We start from the raw sequence: 19,926 nt of genomic DNA, 5'->3' as shown, positions 1-19,926 counted from the left end.
TAAAGTGATGCTTATTCCAGCTGTATTACTATTTTGTTATTACAACTACTTCATGGGCTTTGGATCAAGATTATAGGTATTGATATGTTATAAAGGACCCAATCTGCTTTCAAAACAGTTATGGCCAATGAATATTTATTTTTGGAATAGCCCCAAAACCAGAAATTGTAGAGAAGCAAAGTTTCTCTTTTCTACATTGTTCCCTAAGCACTGGAATAATTGTTATTCTTGTATGACAGAGAATTGATAACTGTCCAATTAAGTTTTATCATAGTATAACAGGAGAATGGTTTTGAAATCTTAAAATATTTAACAAGATGGAAAAAACATGTCCTGTTCAGTTCTCGTTTAGAGCCAAAACTTTCATGCTTTTCTTATTAAGCTCACTGTGTGTGAGAGAGAAAAATGTAAGCAGGAAGACAGGACAGACAGCAACTCCTTAGCTAATCATACTGCCACTGATTCAGGCTCCTTTGGAAAGTTTAATCTGAACAGAGATGTATGAGCAGCTCCAAGTAGGTCTGAGGTGTCTGCTTGAAAAAGGTGGCCTCTAAAAGAAGGACATTGTCTTCAGGAAATGAAATGAAAACGTACCTAGCAAAGCACAGAAGTCTCTCGCATTCCCTCCACCATCATACAGCAGATGGTAATGATAAGCTAATAATGCTTTCTTTAACCATTGCCTATAGAAGTTGCTTGACCCTAAGTGTGTGTAGGTAATGATCATGAACACACACACACATATATTATTTCTCAGTTTGACGTCTCTGAGAAAGCACAAGGGCAGTGAGTGATGGAGAGAGAATTCAAACTCCTCTGATGACAATTTCTGAACTTTCATTGAATATCTTATTATGAATAGGGGACTTCTTAGTTTTGTAATATCTACCCTGCCATATTGCCAGCAGCAGAGCAAAACGATGATCATAATGATCTTTCTGAAAGGGATTACAAAGGCAGAGAAATAATAAGGTGAATACTTTACAATGAGATATTAACATATAGGCATAGAATAAAGGAAGCTGTGGTGCACCTAGAGATGTGAATGATAGATTTCATCAGTCTCCAAAGTCTCTGCAGTGATTGTACCTCATAAAGGCCTTCTCCCATAAATTAAGGAGCAGAATTTCTTTTCCTGAGGAAGACACTAATTTTCATAAATCATTATAATTCCTTTCAAAGCATTTTTGACACCTGCAGCAGAGAGACATTGCAGAAATAGGTACTGTCAAAATCACTAGAGCACACTTAGTCCCCGTATTGTTAGAAGTGTCTAAAACAAAGGATTTCAGAAGCAAAACCTGTTGCAACCTAAAGGGGATTTCATATGTCCCCAACCTTTTTGTCTCCTTGGGCGGCCCATTCCTGATCACCTGCATAACACTGTCTGAAGAAAAATCCCCATACATAACAGAGTATGACAGCTTATTTTTCTAAGAGAATGTTTCTGAGTCTGAACGTGTTGCTGTTTTGGGACTGGCTGACACTACCATACTGGTGAGAAGACTCATATACTGCCATCTTTTGCTAAAGGCCTAAGGGAGCAGGAGTTGGGGAGAGAAGGACAATGAAATGGCCCAGAGACAACTGATCTGTTCTCATGGGTCTAATCATTTCTTTTAATTGGTATGCAATATTCACTTTTGTCAAACTTTCTTTGGGTATAAAATGCGATTTTTATTTTAACTGGGTGTCAGTTTTCTGACAATAAATCTCAAAGGCTCATGTTTGCCCTAATAGAGTAAGGGAGACATAAATAAAATTGCACTTAAAAATAGGGGATGGGGGGAATGATCTTCTGTCCCAAAACATATTTACATCTGAAAATCAGTTAAAAGATAACTTAAATAGGCCTTAAAAAGCATTTATAACTTTTCCATCTCCTCTTTCAGTTAACCAAGTAGTGAAGCTATTCTTTGAACCACGACAATTTGTTTCAGCTTTTAAGTGTGTATCAAAACAAGCTGTTTCATTTCCATGAGAAAATGTTGCCCTTTCTGCCAAAAGCACCCAAACAGGTTTGACGAACCCCATCTTTTATGGAAAAATACTACTTGGGAGTTTATTTACAGTTTCCAATTCCCATACGGAGGTACCTACACCAACTTCTAGGAAAAGGCCCTGGGTCCGGGAACATCCTTTTTCAGGACACCAGTTGCTCCCATCTCTGAGGTGTGATAGTGGTTTTAGGGCTAGATTCAGCTTTCAGTGGAAGGAGAGAACTCACCATTCTGGACATGCTGCTTCTCTTCTCTCACTGTCTGATGAGAGTCCACCCCCTTATCTGTCCTAGGTGCATTTTTTCCTTGAGAGATTTCTTGTTTGATCATCCCAGTTTGCTGAGTCCCATTTACATGACTCTCATTGGAATCTGCATTTTTGTTTTCCCCAGGATTTGTTTCTTTGCTGTTCTCTGTCTTTGCTGCTGTCACATCTTCAGTTGGCTTTTCATCCTTTTCATCTGTTTTCTTTTCATCTGTTCCCTGATGAACACTTTCCTCTGCTTCTTTCTTAGCTTTTTCTTCTGCATCCTCAGCAAAGAGAGAAGCAAAATGAGAAAAGAAATCACGATTATCAGTCAATTTGACAAGAAGGATACAACTCACACATCTAAATCTACTTCAGCTTTTTACACGCAAACAAGCTTTACTTAGGTAAGTATAGGAATTGACTTGACAAGGGAAAAAGAGCACAGGAGAATATTTAAGAAAGTACTCTGAAAAAAAATATCCTATGTTGGCCTAACTGTATCTCATGTGCAGGTCCATTTTTTTAGCATATAAGGTTCCCCTTTGACAATGCAGTTCCTCAAAAATATTGAAAGACAAATTAAAAAGATCTATCAGCTATGTAAGGCTTTAGGGGCAAGGTTACCTCCATTCCTAACACACAGGAATTAGTCAAACCACATTTACTTTATCTCATGTTGTACCATGTAAGTCTAAGCTCTTAAAAAGCCTTGGTTCTTCAAAAATCCACTTTTTTCCTGCTTGTCCCAGGTTGCTTCCACTTCCAGCTTCCTAAGCTCTTAGTTTCTGCTTACTGTTATCATTTCTTTCTATCTCTGAACTTTCTTAGCAAACTAATATATTGCTACCAGTACCTGCTCTTCTATCCCCCAAAGTCTTGCAGTTAAACAGAAATTATGCAAAGATATAAACTCCAAAGCAAGTGTTAAACAACAGCAGTATGTCAAAGTACTGTCATTCAGGAAAAAAGAAAAAAATAATAATAAAAAGACAGAAGCCAATTTCTCCCATTCAAGCTACTGTTCTTGTTCATATCCAGGTCTTGGGTCCTGGTGCAACAGGACACGCTTATAACAGAGGTTACAAATTACTTTGGCTCCAGGTATTGAGACCACTACATTTCTTGCCCAGGTCAGGTACAGCAGACCTGCACAGACTCACCTGCAGGCCATAAACCCTGTGTGGTTTCCTGCGTTGCACTGGAAAGCAGGATGCAACCACAGACCCTCAGCACAGTGCTCAAGCTAATAAACATGGCTGGGTGTGCACAGCCTCTGGGGCAGACACTCCATAATTTTCTCCCTCTTTTCCACAATCACTAAAGAATTAATCTGCAAAAGCAACTGCATAGCTTAGCACACGCTCAATTTGGAGTCTCATTCAGCTTCAGAACATATCTGTATCTGTAGTGAGACTAAGCATTCAGATGTGACTGCACTATAAAGCTCAGTATATCTCATATTGCCTGCATTCAGGATTTCAGGGTCTGCAATAGCCCTGCCCACCAATCAACCCATCATGGACAACCAATTGCACTCTATTTGTGATAGGAATCACAGATAGATGTATCTCCTGGTTTCTGAGAGATTGTGTAAGTTGATGAGCAGACAAGCAGATCCTGCAAATCAATGAGTAAAGTCTACATCAGTCCAATGGAAGCATTCTTGACACCTACAGGGAAGATGTTTTCGTCCTTACAGGAGCAGTGTCTTAGATACAAAGGAAAAATTACAAAAGAATTTGCAAGTGTCTTCTCAAATTCTTCTGATAAGTGAATCAGAACCAGTTTTGAGAAAAATGTACCAATGGGATACAAGAGAGAAAGGGGGAAAGCCATCTTTATAAGAAATGCCAATCTGTATTTCCTTGTCAGCAGCTGAAGTTAATTAATTTCTAAATGAATAAATTATGGCTCACATGAAAATATAATTAAATTAGATATGAGCCTCCCTCACTTTATTAATCATTCCTGAAATCTATGGTAGCTTCCATAGATAGCCCAGCTATGTATATTGATATTTTCCCTGGAGTCTCATGGTATTTACAAGGCTCTCTCTCATTTGAGGATCTGAAAAAAAATCTGCATTTTGCACGTGAACCACAAGAGAGAGATTCAGCTCAGGAGGCTGGGGCTTGCTACAGAACTGCTGGATGAGTGCCTCTTGTCAAAATTAGTGTCAGAAAATACTTTATCCACATGGTGCTTTGCACATCAGGGTGTTTGTTTATTCCAGGTTTTAATTTGTATCTATTTAATGAAGATCCTTTAAGCAAAAGAGCTCAGTAATAAACCTACTTACTTTGCCCACACAGTCCAATACATTTTCTATAAATACCACACTCGGGATAAAATAGCTCACTGATACATCTAGAGACAATGCCATTACCAAAGGGAATACAGTATTCTACACATTATACAACAATAATAATAATAGCAACAGCAATAATAATAATGATGATGCAGTATTCTACACATTATATAATAATAATAATAATAATAGCAACAGCAATAATAATAATGATGATGATGATAATATTTTTTCCTTCCCATCTGATCCCCAGTTGCTATTTTCTGTCAATCAACAGTTAAATGCTTTATCTGCCTGCTAATAATAATTCTTATTTTTATATTGGCAGAGCATCTTGATACATTGCTAGACTTCGGTTTGACAGGGGTCGGCAGTTTAAAGTCCTAGTGTGTGGAAGACCCTGCTGCATATGGCTAAGATAGGCAAGGCAGATGGAGGAGGGCTCAGAGACTTGCTGCAAGTCAGGAGCAAGACAGCAGGTGAGCAAAGGTTTTGATGCAAGGGCTCTGGAGTCCAAAAAGAGTTTCTTAGTCCACAGACCATCCAAAGGCGTGCTGAGACTTATGTTTATGTATATTTTTCAGGATAAAAAAATTAGGCATGCCTGTATTGTTAAATGCACCCAAAAACACAGAAATTATCTGAATGCCTATGAATTCAGATAAAAAGAAGCTGACAATGCTTTCTGAATCTCCTGTCCTTTAACTCATAAACTGGGTCTCTGATCAGAGCTATTGGTGATGAAGATTGGCAAAAAAAGTAAAGTTAATAAACAATTCAGGGCTAAGGGCTGTCAGAAGGGTAAAGATAAAATGCTTTACTTAAGGGTCCCCCATGTCTAATAATGCAGGCTGGTGTATGCTCCACTTTGAAGTGAACGAATTGTTTCATAGACTCTATCTTCAGGATCTGCTAGAAGGATTATTTCTTATGAGGTACTTAAAAATAAAACATTTTCCTCTCCAGTTAAAGTGTTAATAATCAAACACTTATTGGCAGGGTAATCTGTAAATAAAGAATATGAAATACTGCATTAAGGCATATTATCAGTAGTAGCATTAGTTAAGTAATGTGTGCACATCCGCTTGAATCATACCTTGACATTTACATGTACACATTTAGAAAAAAAGTCTTTATGCAAAGCAGTCGCTGCAAGTGGGTACAAAGCACATTTAAAAGTTAAATATCCAGAATCTATTATGATCTACTCTCTATATTTATTTATTTATTTCCCCATAGGTCTCATTTGCATGTAGGATTTTTATCTAGTAGATCCTTTGTAGATAAGCAAATATGTACAGCTCATGTTGAAGTGAAATACTTAAAAATAGTTAACTATATCGCCATCATTCACGCAATACTCATACTTTGATACAGTGACCGTATTAAATGCTTTGCTTGTTTGATTAGCTTGAATTTGTTTGGTCCAAAAAGAAAGGTAAAATAGTTAATATCGACTAAAAACCTAAAAAGTATTTAAAAAATAATAAATAAGGAGATTTTGAATTATGCTTTTGTTTTTATTTTCATAGAATGTCTAGAAAGGCTTTTCCTGAATGGTAAGTTTTAGTCACCCAGGAAAATTTAATTTGAATACATGCTTTCCTGCACCTTTAGACAAGCCTTTCAATTGGAGAGGAGCAATCTGCTCTGGCAGATGAAACAACTAAGCCAAATTTTCCATCAGCTCTAAAGACAGAGCCACATAAAACATTAAAATCAAATTCCTTCCATTTACATAAAACACAACAATTTAATTAAATAACGAGTTTAGTAACAAGCATTCAGCTCAGAGTGGACATTGTATCATGAAGAATTTCATGAAGAAAAAAAAATTAAACAGTGACACATTCTGCTTTCTTTTGTTCTAAAGCTTAAATGAACCATTTTTTTGTGTGTTTTTTTGGCTTCCCCCCACATAGAATAATGATATTGACTCCTGGTCAGATTGCAGCCAACACAGCCCTCATATTCTTCTGAAATATCTGCAGTTCTGCACAGATTCATGACATCATGAGCATACTTCCTAATTCTTCATCCAAGTTACGGCTGCAAATATGAAGCCTGACGTGAATCCAGAATATGTCGGCCTTTTCCCCTGAAGTGTCGTTCATACTTCTTTCAAACTTAACAGTGAACAATTGATAACCTATCTCTAAAAATGCTTTTACAGCTATTTTTGCACTCATTCTGAGTCTGACTCATGACTTTAGGGGACCTCCCTTACAGTTTCTTCTTTTTCGTCCCATTGTCCAAATCCTCTTCATTATATACACTTGCAACACACAGAAGCATATAAGGCACAGATGAGTCACAATATCCCTATCTTTCTGAATTCACTGTAGGTTGTTGACCTTGAAAAGCAGATTCTTTCAAACTAACAGTGCTTACTTGGAGAATAATTTGATTGAAGAAGAGCTTGAAGAAGAATAGGTCAAAATAATTTTTATTCTTTCACTGAGAAGTCTGGCTGTTACCTTTGGTGGCTTGCGCTTTCCATTTCTCCCGGTTCTGCTGCACCACCTCAGTCCAGGTGGCTTTAAAACATTTGAAGTCCACAGTGAGAATGGAGCAGTTGAGTGAGGCACTTCCTTCTGACCCAGTGCTCTTGACACTTGATCTTTTAACATCAGAGGGACTAATGCTATTCAGACTGGGACACAACATCACAAAACACAGCAGAAATCAGTAGCTTATACACCCAAATACAGCTAAGAAGAAATCATTACTGTAAGTCTAGATAACAGAGTCAAACAGAAAAAAATAAAGATAAGCTTTAATAGGTTCTCTCTCATAGTCCCCTCCTTCCCTCCTTCCCATCCCAGAGCAATCAATGTTAAAGCAAACAGCACAATCTGAGCCAGTATTAGAAATAAAAGGCAGCTTTTCTATTATTATTTTTTGGTATCCACAGTCCCTTAGAAAAAGAATCACTCAAAGTGTTGCCTAGATTATTTTTGTTGTGCATCTTCACTCCCTAAATATTCACTAACCCTAAATACTGTCAGTCAAGCGTGCAGATACTTCCCATTTCTCTTTTGTATTTCAAACACTTCTAGCATGTAGAAATGAGTGCCTCACAGTGACACTCTCTACCTTCTCTTTGATATTACTGACTGAGAAAGCACTGAAGTTTACCCGATCTACAAATGGCTACAACCATTTGTGTTTGCTGCCTTTGGAGGCATGGCTTAATTTCATGCCAGCTCCGCTCTTTGCCCTGCCTTGGGCTGGGGTTCCCCTGCAACAAAATCACATCACAAGGTGAGCTGTGGTATTTATTGGCAGTATGGACAACAGGCTTTAAACCACATGGCTGACATACAGTACAGAGGGAAAACCAGGGTAGCTGAGTGCAAGAGCAACAGATGTGGATTGAAGGGAGAGGATGCGTGGTTATTCACCTGGAACGCCTGAATCCGGACATGCCAGAGCGGGAAGCTTCATCAATGAGCGGTGTCACAATCTTCTCAGTCATGTCAGTTAGCACAGTAAAAGTGGGCTCCACGATGAAATCAATGAAACCTGATCAGAAATGTAAGCACAGCCAAGCAGGTGAAAGAAGGATTTCTGTGGAGGCACTGCTTCAGTGTTCACAGACAACCTCACCATGGAAGACAGAATAAAAAAATTATACTTCATTGAAAGAGGGATCAGCAAATACTACAAGACAAAAATGGAGTTACATGTCAACACCTGACCCAGAAGCCTGGGTATAGCATACAATAAAAGGTACCTCCTTAAACACTGGAAAGAACCTTGCAAATCAGAACACAAACAGATGCATCGGAATTTGTTTCATATGAGGAGTGTGATATTTAAGCCAAATTTTTAACGGATTTGGTTAAAACCCAGTTTCAGAAATGAAATCTCTAAAAGCAGAAAATTTATATAACAGGAATAATAACAGGAATAATATTGGTAAGCTCTGCTGGTGTGAAGTTATATACACACTTCCCTTACTGCATATCAGTAGGTTGCTGTGAATATTCTCTTCTCAGTGCTCACCCTGCATATTGTTACTGATCGTTATTCCACCCATTTTTGACATAAGTAAAGAAAAAAAAAATAAGGACCAAATCACTTCTACTTCAATATACAGTTTGGCAGAGACGGATACAACTCTGATCTGAATGTTGGGAAGGGCAGACGAGAGGGCCCTGTGGCCACAAACTCAAGAGATGAAAGAAAATCCAAGTTGCGCAGATAAAATGTGAGAGTGAGGGGCCTTCCCACAAATCCTTACTTAGGGCAAGAGCTATTTCTTATGTTCATCTTAACACTTCATTTGGCAAATTTCTTAGTGCTATAGGTAGCCAATGTCCTTAATATCTCCTAAGGCGATTCAGTTCTTTCCCTTCTGGACCTGAAGTACGGTATTGGGCTTTTAGTGGCTACTGATGTGTGAGAACCTGCAGTATTTTTATTTTATTCTACACTAGATGACCACGGCAATGTTGCCCATGATGGCAGGAAAAATCATTCAGGCCATGGTTTCCAGTTCTGTGTTAGCTCTGGGGCCTAAAGCACCAATTTTTGCTCTATTACTATGTATGTCTATGGACCAGATACCACATTGCTAAATTATCTTAATTCTGCCCCATTTTGCCAACACAAAACCACAACAGTAAGACATTTCAGAGTCTTCAGCCCCACCCTATGGTGGACTGATTTTTAATAACATTTATTCTTTATTTATTTGAATCTCCCAATGATGCTCATATAGAGTGGTATAAGGGTTGACGTTGTCCACATTCCATCATAATTCATATTGAATTCCACCATAAGTCATACAAACTACAGATTTCTCAGTCCATCCACAGATACTTTACAACTTCATTATCAAATACACTTCTCTAAACTGCTACCATACAGTCTTGAGATTGCTTCCAATTCAACGTGGGGTTTGGCTGAGAATTTTCCATGAAGTTAAAATAGAGTAGTAGATCCTCTAGGAAAAGATTATCAACTTACATTTTTAAAGATTTAGTAATTATTAACTATTAATTGGATGTTCATACAATTAAAATCTCTCTGACTGGATCATGATGTGTTACAGCACACACTGGTGATTCTGGGTGATAACAGAACAGTAAAAAGAGAAGAGACCTCATGAGCCAGGCACCTGCATATACAGATGCTTTGAGACACATATAGAGTGCAAAGCAGTTGAACATCCTTCCGGTTCCATTTCTCTTGTGTGATTTTTACTATATTTCTAAAATAATGGATAATTAAGTGTATTTTCATGTCTAGCCTGAATGAAACATTACTTGCAAGTTCTGTATATTCCGTATATTACACAGTATTTTGTAAACTGGGGGGAAAACGTTGTGCAATACCAAACCTTTGGTCTTATCTGAACATCTGAATCATGTGCCTCCATGACACTGGGACAGTCTTATCTATTCAAACTTACGGAAAAATAATTCCCTTCCTCCCTGGGTGTTAATCAGAAATGCATGCAATATGAAGCCACAACAGGAAACTGTGTACTAGATCACAATCCAGATAACCCCAACAAACTTCATACAATTTTTATAAACATTAGAAATTGTGCTGACTGATAACAGTATTAAGTGTGCCACAGGAACCCTGAGGATACTGAGAATTTTATTTACATGTGGGTGTGTCTGCCTGTCTATACATCTCTTGCATTCTCCTATTTTTTTTTTTTTTTACTTCTTAATGACCAAAGAAATCCAACCCATCATATCTTATCACTTCTGCTTGGCAAGTAATACCACTGCCAATTGCTTCATCACCACTAACAACCCTGAGACATGCAAATCTCTGATATCACGTGCATGACTGTGTCACTAACTTCAGCAATGGGGTGGTGGGATCCAGTTACTGAGAAACTTGCCATTCATGCATAAAAACAAAGTCCAGTTTTAAGTGTTAGATCTAAGAAATGAGCTTTCCCTAGGAGAAGTGTTGCATCTCATTAACAAATGCAGGCAGAGGTAGCACAAGGGACCACAGGTGAACAAACTTGAAGACGTATAACTTTTTATAGTAACACTGAGACAAGGGTAATATAATTATCTCTGTACTGAAGCAGAGTGTGTGTGGTATTTTTTCCTCTGTAGCCTGAATAAGTTACTCAATTATGTTATCTTTAAATGGGAATTACAATAAAATTGGGAAACAGTCTGCTATCATAGAAACAAAACTTGGGACTTTATTAGTAATTATGTAACTTAAATCATATTCCCAAACACAACCACCCCAGTCTCTCTTTTTACCTGAAGACACTGTACTTTAAACAGTGTGATTTAGTTTGCTAACTAAAAATAAAAAATAAAAAAATAAAGTAATGAACCTGGGTTTTAAAACCTATTGATGCTAATGCTAATGACCTATTCATCAACTGCTTTCTTTCTCTATAGAATGAGTGTGGTAAATATTTCTGTATCCCAGTGACTAGGATAAAACACATCACACTGAGGAGGTGATTCCAAGCACCTACCTAGAGTTCATTCAATCCACCTGAGAACACCACCACAGCAAACACTGACGAGAGAATAGTTTTCCTAAAGCCCATCTCAAAACAAACAAACAAACCAGAAGCATTCACTCATCAGCCTTTATTCAACGTTTTCTGAAGCTGTAATTTTCTTTCTTTCTAGTCAATGGACAAAAATAAAAGGATGCTGCTACATTTATTAGCTGCAAAAGAGGCTGATCTCCCATCAAACAAGCTTCCTACAGTCTGAGATAGACAGAGAAGTTTTAACTCCTGATATTCTTGTGTGGAAATACAAGTCTTGGCCTGGTTTTGTTTCCAGTCTCTGTGCCTCTCCTACTCTGGTCAGCAGCCTGACTTCTGGACTAGGAAATCTCCTGACTTCTGTACCTCACTGGGGTACAGAAATATATAATTCATCCATTTTATTGAAGAAGAAAAATATGATTAACCAGTCATTAGCATTAGTAGGTTTTAAATCAAGGTTCATTATTTTATAATCATTTTTTAAATTATGAGTTTAAATACTGAACAATTTCTTTACAAATTTAAGCAACAAGAGAATAAGACATTCTTTCTTTTGAGGAAATTTTGGTTGTTCGATTGCTCCATTTTCATGGAAAGAGTGCATACAGCAAAGCCTTCAGTCTGCATTTGTGAAGACCTTTCATTAATAAAAATGCTTGCCCATTGTTGCATCTGCACTGACCATTGAGCAACAAACAAGCAACTACAAACAAGCTAAGCCTCTAAAACAGGATTTCTAGGATCTGCCCCTGTCAGAACCAAAAGCACAATTTTATTTCACAAAGGACAGATTGTTTTTATTTGTAGAAACTCAAGGCTGCTTGCTACAGATAATGGCATGATTTGGAATTCAAGAGGAACTTCTACAAACAAATGCAGTAATTATTATTCCAGGGAACAATCTGTTCAGGCTGTTAATCAGATAAATAAATGAATAAGCACAGATTATTTCTCTGAGAATCTAGCCTACGACTTTGAAAGCCTTACCTCAGCAGAAAGGCAGAAAATGTAAGAGTTTTTGATTTAATAAAAGAGATGTTACAGAAAGATAATGCCAATATATTTAGCAGACTGAGAAATTAAAATTTTACAATGCTAGACAGCAAGATTTATAGGCAGTGGCCTATTAATGTCAATGGATTACAAAACTGCACAAACTGAGTATAGTGATAGTATTTAACTATATACGTCTGCCTCTTTTATAAAGTGTAATTATCTTGGTGATGGTTTATTTCATCCTCAATTTTGCAGTGGCTTCACAGAATCACAGAATCATCTAGGCTGGAAGAGACCTCCAAGATCATCTAGTCCAACCTCTGACCTAACACTAACAAGTCCTCCCCTAAATCATATCACTAAGCTCTACATCTAAACATCTTTTAAAGACCTCCAGGGATGGTGACTCAACCACTTCCCTGAGCAGCCCATTCCAATGCCTAACAACCCTTTCAGTAAAGAAGTTCTTCCTAATAGCCAACCTAAACCTCCCCCCTGGCGCAACTTTAGCCCATTCCCCCTTGTCCTGTCACCAGGCACGTGGGAGAATAGACCAACCCCCACCTCGCTACAGCCTCCTTTAATGTACCTGTAGAGTGTGATAAGGTCGCCCCTGAGCCTCCTCTTCTCCAAGCTGAACAATCCCAGCTCCCTCAGCTGCTCCTCGTAAGACTTGTTCTCCAGACCCCTCGCCAGCTTCGTTGCCCTTCTCTGGACTCGCTCGAGCACCTCCATGTCCTTCTTGTAGCGAGGGGCCCAAAACTGAACACAGTACTCGAGGTGCAGCCTCACCAGAGCCGAGTACAGAGGGACAATCACTTCCCTAGTCCTGCTGGCCACACTGCTTCTTATGCAAGCCAGGATGCTGTTGGCCTTCTTGGCCACCTGAGCACATTGCTGGCTCATATTCAGCTATCAACAATACTCCCAGGTCCTTTTCTGCCAGGCAGCTTTCCAACCACTCATCTCCCAGCCCGTAGCTCTGCTTGGGGTTGTTACGCCCCAGGTGCAGGACCCGGCACTTGGCCTTGTTGAACTTCATGCAGCTGGCCTCAGCCCATCGGTCCAGCCTATTCAGATCCTCCTGCAGAGCCTTCCTACCCTTGAGCAGATCGACACATGCACCTATCTTGGTGTTGTCTGCAAACTTACTGAGGGTACACTCGATCCCCTTGACACAAGGTGCATCAGTGTAGAAGTGTCTTGGATCTCCTGGCCTTCCGGACAAAGAAGCATAACAGAAGAGAACAAGGCAAATGGTATTCCAAGCACACTGCAACCATACACCAGGATGTGGAAGGGGCTGCATGGGAAGCACAGCTCCTCTCCTCTGTAAGGAGTGAGGGACATAACTGAAAGCTGCTAGAACCCGTATGAAAGAGATGTCTCTACATGCCCTTTCCTCCACATGAGCCAGACAAAGAGGGATTACCTTCTCCCATAGCACAGCAGCAGGCGTAGTCTGCCCAGGAGTCCTCAATATGAGTTTTAACTGAGACTGTAACTCTCAAAGTTTGCTGCTGCTTCCCTCCACAGAGCTGATTGCAAAACACAAATTACTTCAGCACTTGTGTTGTGCCGTACACTTATACCCACTTTTTTGGGTTACTGTTACGAAGGGGTACGCTCTTATATGTTTGGCAACTAAGCTAGGCCTGTGCATGGCTTTTCAAGTTCAGATTCTTGGCTGAACTGCCTAAACTGTTAGAGCCAGAAAAATCTGGAATGGGGTCCCCTCAGAGAATGGCTTGCCTAACAGGAACAATGAAATAATTTTAAACAAAAAAAACCAGCTCTGAGGCACAGATGTGCATCTGAACTTTCCTAAGTTTGGGAATATCTTTGTTTTATTCTTTGGCCAGCTCTTTACAGCTCAGGAGACAGCTGAGAAATTTCATACTTCAAATTTTTTGTTTGTTTTCATTGAATACATTTGCTTTCTTTCTGCTTCTGGACTCAGTTCCCTCATTTTTAGGGTCACCATTATATTTCTCTTGTTCTGCTTGGTACTCTATTCTCCAGTCAAGGTTAGATCACATTCTTCTCCTCTCTATTTCACTTGCTTTCTGGGTATAACAATCTACCCACAAATTCAACTTTTCTTTTGGAAAAGTTTTCTTTTTATGCTCCCAGCCTGCTGAACGTGTTTACTTCACTTAACTCCTCTTGACGTCTCCCCAAATATCAGACTTGTTTCCATATCCTCCCACCTTTCACTCAATAATTGGAGAAGACAGTGGGGTAGAGTGAAGCCTCAGTGAATTCTCAGATGACACAAAACAGGGGGGACTGGCTGACTCACCAGAGGGCCATGCAGCCATCCAGAGGGGCCTTGACAGGCTGGACAAAAATCTCATGAAGTTCAACAGGGAGAAGTGCAAAGTCCTGCACCTGGGGAAGAACACCCCCAGGTACCAGTATGCACTGAGGGCCACACAACTTGAAAGCAGCTTTGCAGAAAAGGACCTAGAATCCCTGGTAGACACCAGGTTGAACACAAATCAGCAATGTGCCCTTGCTGCTATGAATGCTAAGGGTAGTCTTGGCTGCATTAGGCAAAGTATTGTCAGCATGTCAAGAGAGGTGATCCTTACCCTCTAATCAGCATTGGTGAGGCTGCACCTGGAGTACCGTGTCCAGTTATGGGGCCTCCAGTACAAGAGAGAGCTGGACATAATGGAAAGAATCCAAGGAAGGGCCACCAAGATGATCAAGGGACTGAAGCACCCCTGCTATGAGGAGAGGCTAAGACAGTTGAGACTGTTCAGCCTGGAGAAGAGGAGGCTCGGGGAGATTTTATCTATGCCTATAAACACCTGAAGGAAGGGTGCAAAGAGGATCGAGCCAGACTCTTGTCAGTGGTGCCCAATGCTAGGACAAGAGGCAATGGGCACACACAGGAACATGAGACATTCTGTCTGAACATCAAGAAGCACTTCTTTATTGTGCAGGTGATGGAGCACTGGCAGAGGTTGCCTAGAGAGGTTGTAAAGTCTCCCTTTTTGGAGATCTTCAAAAGCCATCTGGACATGGTCCTGGGCAACCCACTGTAGGTGTCTTTGCTTGATCAGGAGGGTTGGATCAGATGACCTCCAGAGGTCTTTTTCAATCTTAATCATTCTGTGATTCTCTGACTCTGTGAGAGGTAGAGAAAGTACTACCAGTGAGTCTGTAAAAAGATATTTGCTTCTGAATGGATGGAGTTGAAAAACGTTTGCTGTTTGCTTTGCTTCAGTACAAAATATTAGTTGGCTTGGAGCAACGGGAGGGAAAGAGAGGCAGGAATAAATGAAATTTTAAAAAAGCAATATTTTTTGCCCAGGTCATCAAAAGGACTGATATTAGGTTTCCATACCCATTAACGATACTCATATCTCAACACATTGCCATGCACACCTCTTATCCACAGCTCAGAAAACCACAGAGTAGTGTCATAACTGGGCACTGCAGTCAGCCCTGCAGTCAGATCAGAGGTAACTCATTTACTGCATAGATCCATCACCATAAATTTAATGTCTCCTCAGCTTTGAACTGTTGATCTGGAGAAAATAACACCATTGCACTTTATTATTTCCTCTCTTTAACCTAGTTCCAAATGATCACTGTGATCTTAGCCCCACAGGGAAGAATAAGTTTTATTTGTCGAAGAATCTTAGAATGAACCAAAAGGGACATACCTATTTGAGACTGAGCAACCATTGTAGACTTGCGGTCACACAATGGAGAGAAAGGAAGCCCTAGTTCTGCTTCTTTGTCACCCTGGAGAAACAAAATTGAGAATAAATTAGAACAAGACAAGACACACTGAACTTTGATATCTTAGGTCATTGCTGTAAAAGCCACACATTTTACTTTCTCTAGTGAAGTGGGTTTTGTATATTTGTGTGTGTTTCTTAAACACAAATTATTTGTGGACAATTGAGTCTGGCTGGAAAAGTAGCTGTACAAGGAGAAATTTGTGAATTGAGCATCTTAATTCTACTGAATCTTTCCTCAGAGCTTTCTCTGCTGTTTGGTACTTCCATGAACCAATTAAACACCCACTTGAGCACAAAAACACTTCTCATTGTAGCTCTCTGGAGAACTCAGCAAAACCCAATTGTTGGAACAAAACTTTCAAGAGAAAACATCAGTGTCAGGCTGATCTTTCAGGATTTGCACTTGTTTGTATGCCTTTTTTTTGTCTTTCAGATAAGGATTTCACTCATAGCTGGCCAGATGCAGAGTACTTTCTTTGTCCATAGGAAACACTGACATTGTCAACTTTTATGAAAGTGTTTAAGAGCAGAAGTCCAAACATGCTTTACAGCCCTCAGAACTGACAATCCTTTTCTAACATCACAAGATCGTGCAGAAGATGAAGTGTTATAACCCCATTTATTCCAGTCATTCAAGCTGCCTATTCTCAAAAAGCTTGGTTCAGTCACTCTGTTATAAATTGCTTTATGCTGAGAGGACACATAGGATGAGATAGTTTCAGTAATCCACTGTGAGCATTCAAATTTAAATAGCTTGTTAAATATACTAGAGAATCAATTCCTTAAATCAGCAGCTTACTTTAACTGTGCTGAAGTTCATGGCGGTGTTCTGACTAATGCCAACTGGAAGTTAAAATACCCAGCAAACAAATTAGAGAATAACTTCTGTAGGCATAAGAAGTGTCTTTTCTTTGTTGTTAATACAACATACATGAAATGGAGGAATAAATTCTGTTAGAGTTTTGGGTGAAACAATAATTTTCTTCCATTGTGGCACAATTTTGCTTTACGTTAGGAGTCCAATGTTCAAAACTCAGGGTAAAACAGAAACTAAACACAAATATATTTTAAAGTAACCTTGCATTACTTTGTCTGCCATATCTCTCAGGAAATAATTTTTCAATGCCAGCTCTTACCTAATCATAGGTCTTCTCTTACTCCTAATTCTCTTGCCTAATTCTATTTAGCAAGGAGCCCCTAGCTGCCTTCCTGACTGCTCAAAGAGATACTTGACTTCTAAGCTGTTTGGGCAGATCCCTCATGGCTGGCTAAATTGCATAAATAAAACACACAAGATGTTTCCTTTAAGACATGCTCACCATAGCTGCTGAATATATATATATATATAAAAAAAAGTATTCAGAAGCAGCATTCACATCTACAGCGCAGTTGGGTCATGTAGGAAGACCTGTGTCACATCACAGAATACTTGGAAACCAATAGGGCTGGGGAACTGCACTGACGACGTTTAAGTGAGGCTTTATGTCTCATAAAGCACAAAACAGAAAGGATAGGAAATAATCTGCACTTAAAGAGCGTAAGAAAATAAATACCTAAACTGAAGCCAGCCCAACTTCTTAGTCCCATGGTCCCCTCTAGCTAGTGGCACTTTTTAGCTTGTATGCAGAGAAGAGCGTGTGTTGCTCTTCTGCTGTCAGGTAGGGATGCATTTATTTACCTACTACTACATAACTTCAATGAACATAAGTCTACACTTCATGGTAAGTTTAAGAGTTTTCCTAAAAAGGGAGTTAATACTGTGTCTTAATTTGGAACTAGAATGCAAGTTTTACATAAAACTTTATCTAAATGTGAAGACATTTGTCATTCAAAATGAACATAGGATTTGTTGGCTGAAAGTAAATTATCCCAGTGAAAACATAAAAAAATAATTTTGTCTTTATTACACTTGTAAAGCAGATCCAAACTTGGGCTTTTTGTGATCTTACATCTAGCTAATCTTAATTCCCTTACCAATCTTTAGAGCACTCAGCAATGGTGTATTTTATCAAATTTAGTACCCTTTAGAGCTAAAATAGAAGAACAAACATAGAATAAAAGAATAAACATGCCCAGAGGTAAAGTCTTCCCTAAAATGTATGTGAAGATCATCCTTCTTACATGAGTCTCCCGTGTGACAATGCACGGACAGCTGAAGACATGATTTACCTGCTTCCACCTAGTAAACCCATTCTTGGTTTGAAAAACAAATTAAAGGATTCATTTCAAAGCAAATTTTTGCAATATCCTTATTAAGAAGGCATTCCTGCAATGCCTTTAAAAGCAGATGCCATTTTAAAAACTTGTTAAAACTTTTTAAAAATTGGCTTTTTTTTTCAGATTTACTATAAAACATGAAGTTATTGAACTTTGGAGGGAAATAAACCACTTAATTTTTGGCTTAGTTTACTAATTCATATTGGGGAAAAGTATCACATATATTCCTAAGCACTCTGTTTAGTTTTACTTCTTTTTTTTAAAGGCAGCTATTTACATGCTTTCATTTAGCCACTTGGGGAGCTTGTAACTATCACATAGAGCTTAATGATTCGTCTAGATTTGTGGGTCCATCAATGGGAGGTCCACTATGAGATATAAACTAGAGAAATTCACATCATGTAAAGGGCAATGCATTTTTCACATTTACCCCAAAAATACAGGTATAGCTCTATAAAGTACAGTTACCTGAATCTGTTTTCTAGGGTTTTACAGCTAAGCAGAACATCATATATTCTGTCTTTTGCTAATTAGAAACACATACTGAACCTATAAAAGTAATTAGCCCGATTTAGCTTCCCAGACAATGCCTTTATCTGTAGGCAGTGTATCAGACACTAACTTCCCAAGAACCTTAATAGGCAGTGCTACCGGTGCCAGACAAAAAAGCTTCACATCATTTAGAAGGTTCTTGAGAAAATCAGAGAAGGAAAAGATCTGTGTTCAAATTTTCCTACTTCCTTGCCCAACACTACATACTCTCTCTGTGCTGCCAAAATGCAGAGGAAATTCCCCAGCTTTACCTGTCTGAAGAACTCCTCTAGCAGAGACATGGTCCAGCGGTGATGGAGGTCCCAGGCCTTGGCTGGATGACTGATATCTGCTGTATGCAACAACAGTGATAAGGCTTTCGGCTTGTCAATTCTGAAAACCCAAAGGATCAAACAAATTAATTGTACTTGCAGTGGAGAATGACGACAAAAATCACACCTAAACAGGAAAATGTGGCCACGTTAGTGGAGTGATACCTGTATTTCTAAAACCTGACGACTATGAAAGATTGTCTTTTTTCTCCAACATACACCATTCCTGTTGGAACAGAGACATTAAGAAGCACAAAGAGAAACTTTGCTCAGTTTTTCTGAGCTCTTTTCCAGGCTTACTTGCCTGCACAATCAGGCCTGAAGAGCCACTACATTCCCCATTTCATCTGGGCTGCATTTTATGCAGCTCAGAAAATAATTTAATCTCTACCATCTTACTGCAGTAAACAGGATCTGATCTCAGGGACGCTGGTGATTCTACACAGTAACTGGTAAATGTTTCATTGTTAGAAAACTACTGTGAGGTCAGAAGGTGATTTTTGTGTCTGGTTCCATAGAAGGCGAAAGACTGGCAATTTCTTAAAACTGTAACCTGAGAGGCTAGCCCAAGAATCCAGTAAATAATATTTTCTTGGGATGGGTAGTCTAAGATTTTAACTCTAAATTTTGATTGCCTGATACACCTGGAAGAGCTGTACCTTTTGTGAGGACAAAGTGGCTAGCCACACTCTGGTCTGATATAGGTATAATTCTGGGGGTTCTGGACAGACCTGTGTCTAGAGTGAAAAAAAATACCATCACTCAGAGCTTTCTGCAGTGTAAAAGGAACTTTATGGGAAAAGGCTGTAGACAAAATATTACAGCTCTCACTGTCTTACTGGGAAGAAGAATCATAGAATCATAGAATGGTTTGAGTTGGAAGGGACCAAAGATCATCCAATTTCTATCCCCCTGCCATGGGCAAGGCCTTCCACACAATGCTCCATCTGTTACGTTCCAGTCCTTCCCTTGGTGCCTCTCAGGTTGTTTTCATCTTGCCTCTGGTTATGGAGCAGGCCCCTTGCAGTGGTGGCATCT

At 39.2% G+C, this 19,926-nt stretch overlaps 1 protein-coding gene across 27 annotated transcripts in view; it reads right to left on the bottom strand.

Moving 5' to 3' along the window:
- PDE1C (phosphodiesterase 1C) overlaps positions 1-19,926 on the bottom strand; it is a 388,068-nt gene that overhangs the window by 36,215 nt on the left and 331,927 nt on the right. For all 27 annotated transcript variants that reach the window (XM_083822144.1, XM_083822164.1, XM_083822155.1 and 24 more), the window contains 5 exons: positions 18,829-18,949; positions 15,728-15,809; positions 7,963-8,083; positions 7,036-7,211; positions 2,228-2,524 (listed from right to left, as the gene is read on the bottom strand). In XM_083822144.1, coding sequence (XP_083678270.1) covers positions 2,228-2,524; positions 7,036-7,211; positions 7,963-8,083; positions 15,728-15,809; positions 18,829-18,949 — 797 coding nt within the window. The remainder of the gene's footprint in view (positions 1-2,227; positions 2,525-7,035; positions 7,212-7,962; positions 8,084-15,727; positions 15,810-18,828; positions 18,950-19,926) is intronic.

Source organism: Anser anser, assembly GCF_964211835.1.
Source record: "Anser anser genome assembly, chromosome: 2".
Classification (NCBI taxonomy): Eukaryota; Metazoa; Chordata; class Aves; order Anseriformes; family Anatidae; genus Anser; species Anser anser.
This window is presented reverse-complemented; position numbering and strand designations above follow the sequence as displayed.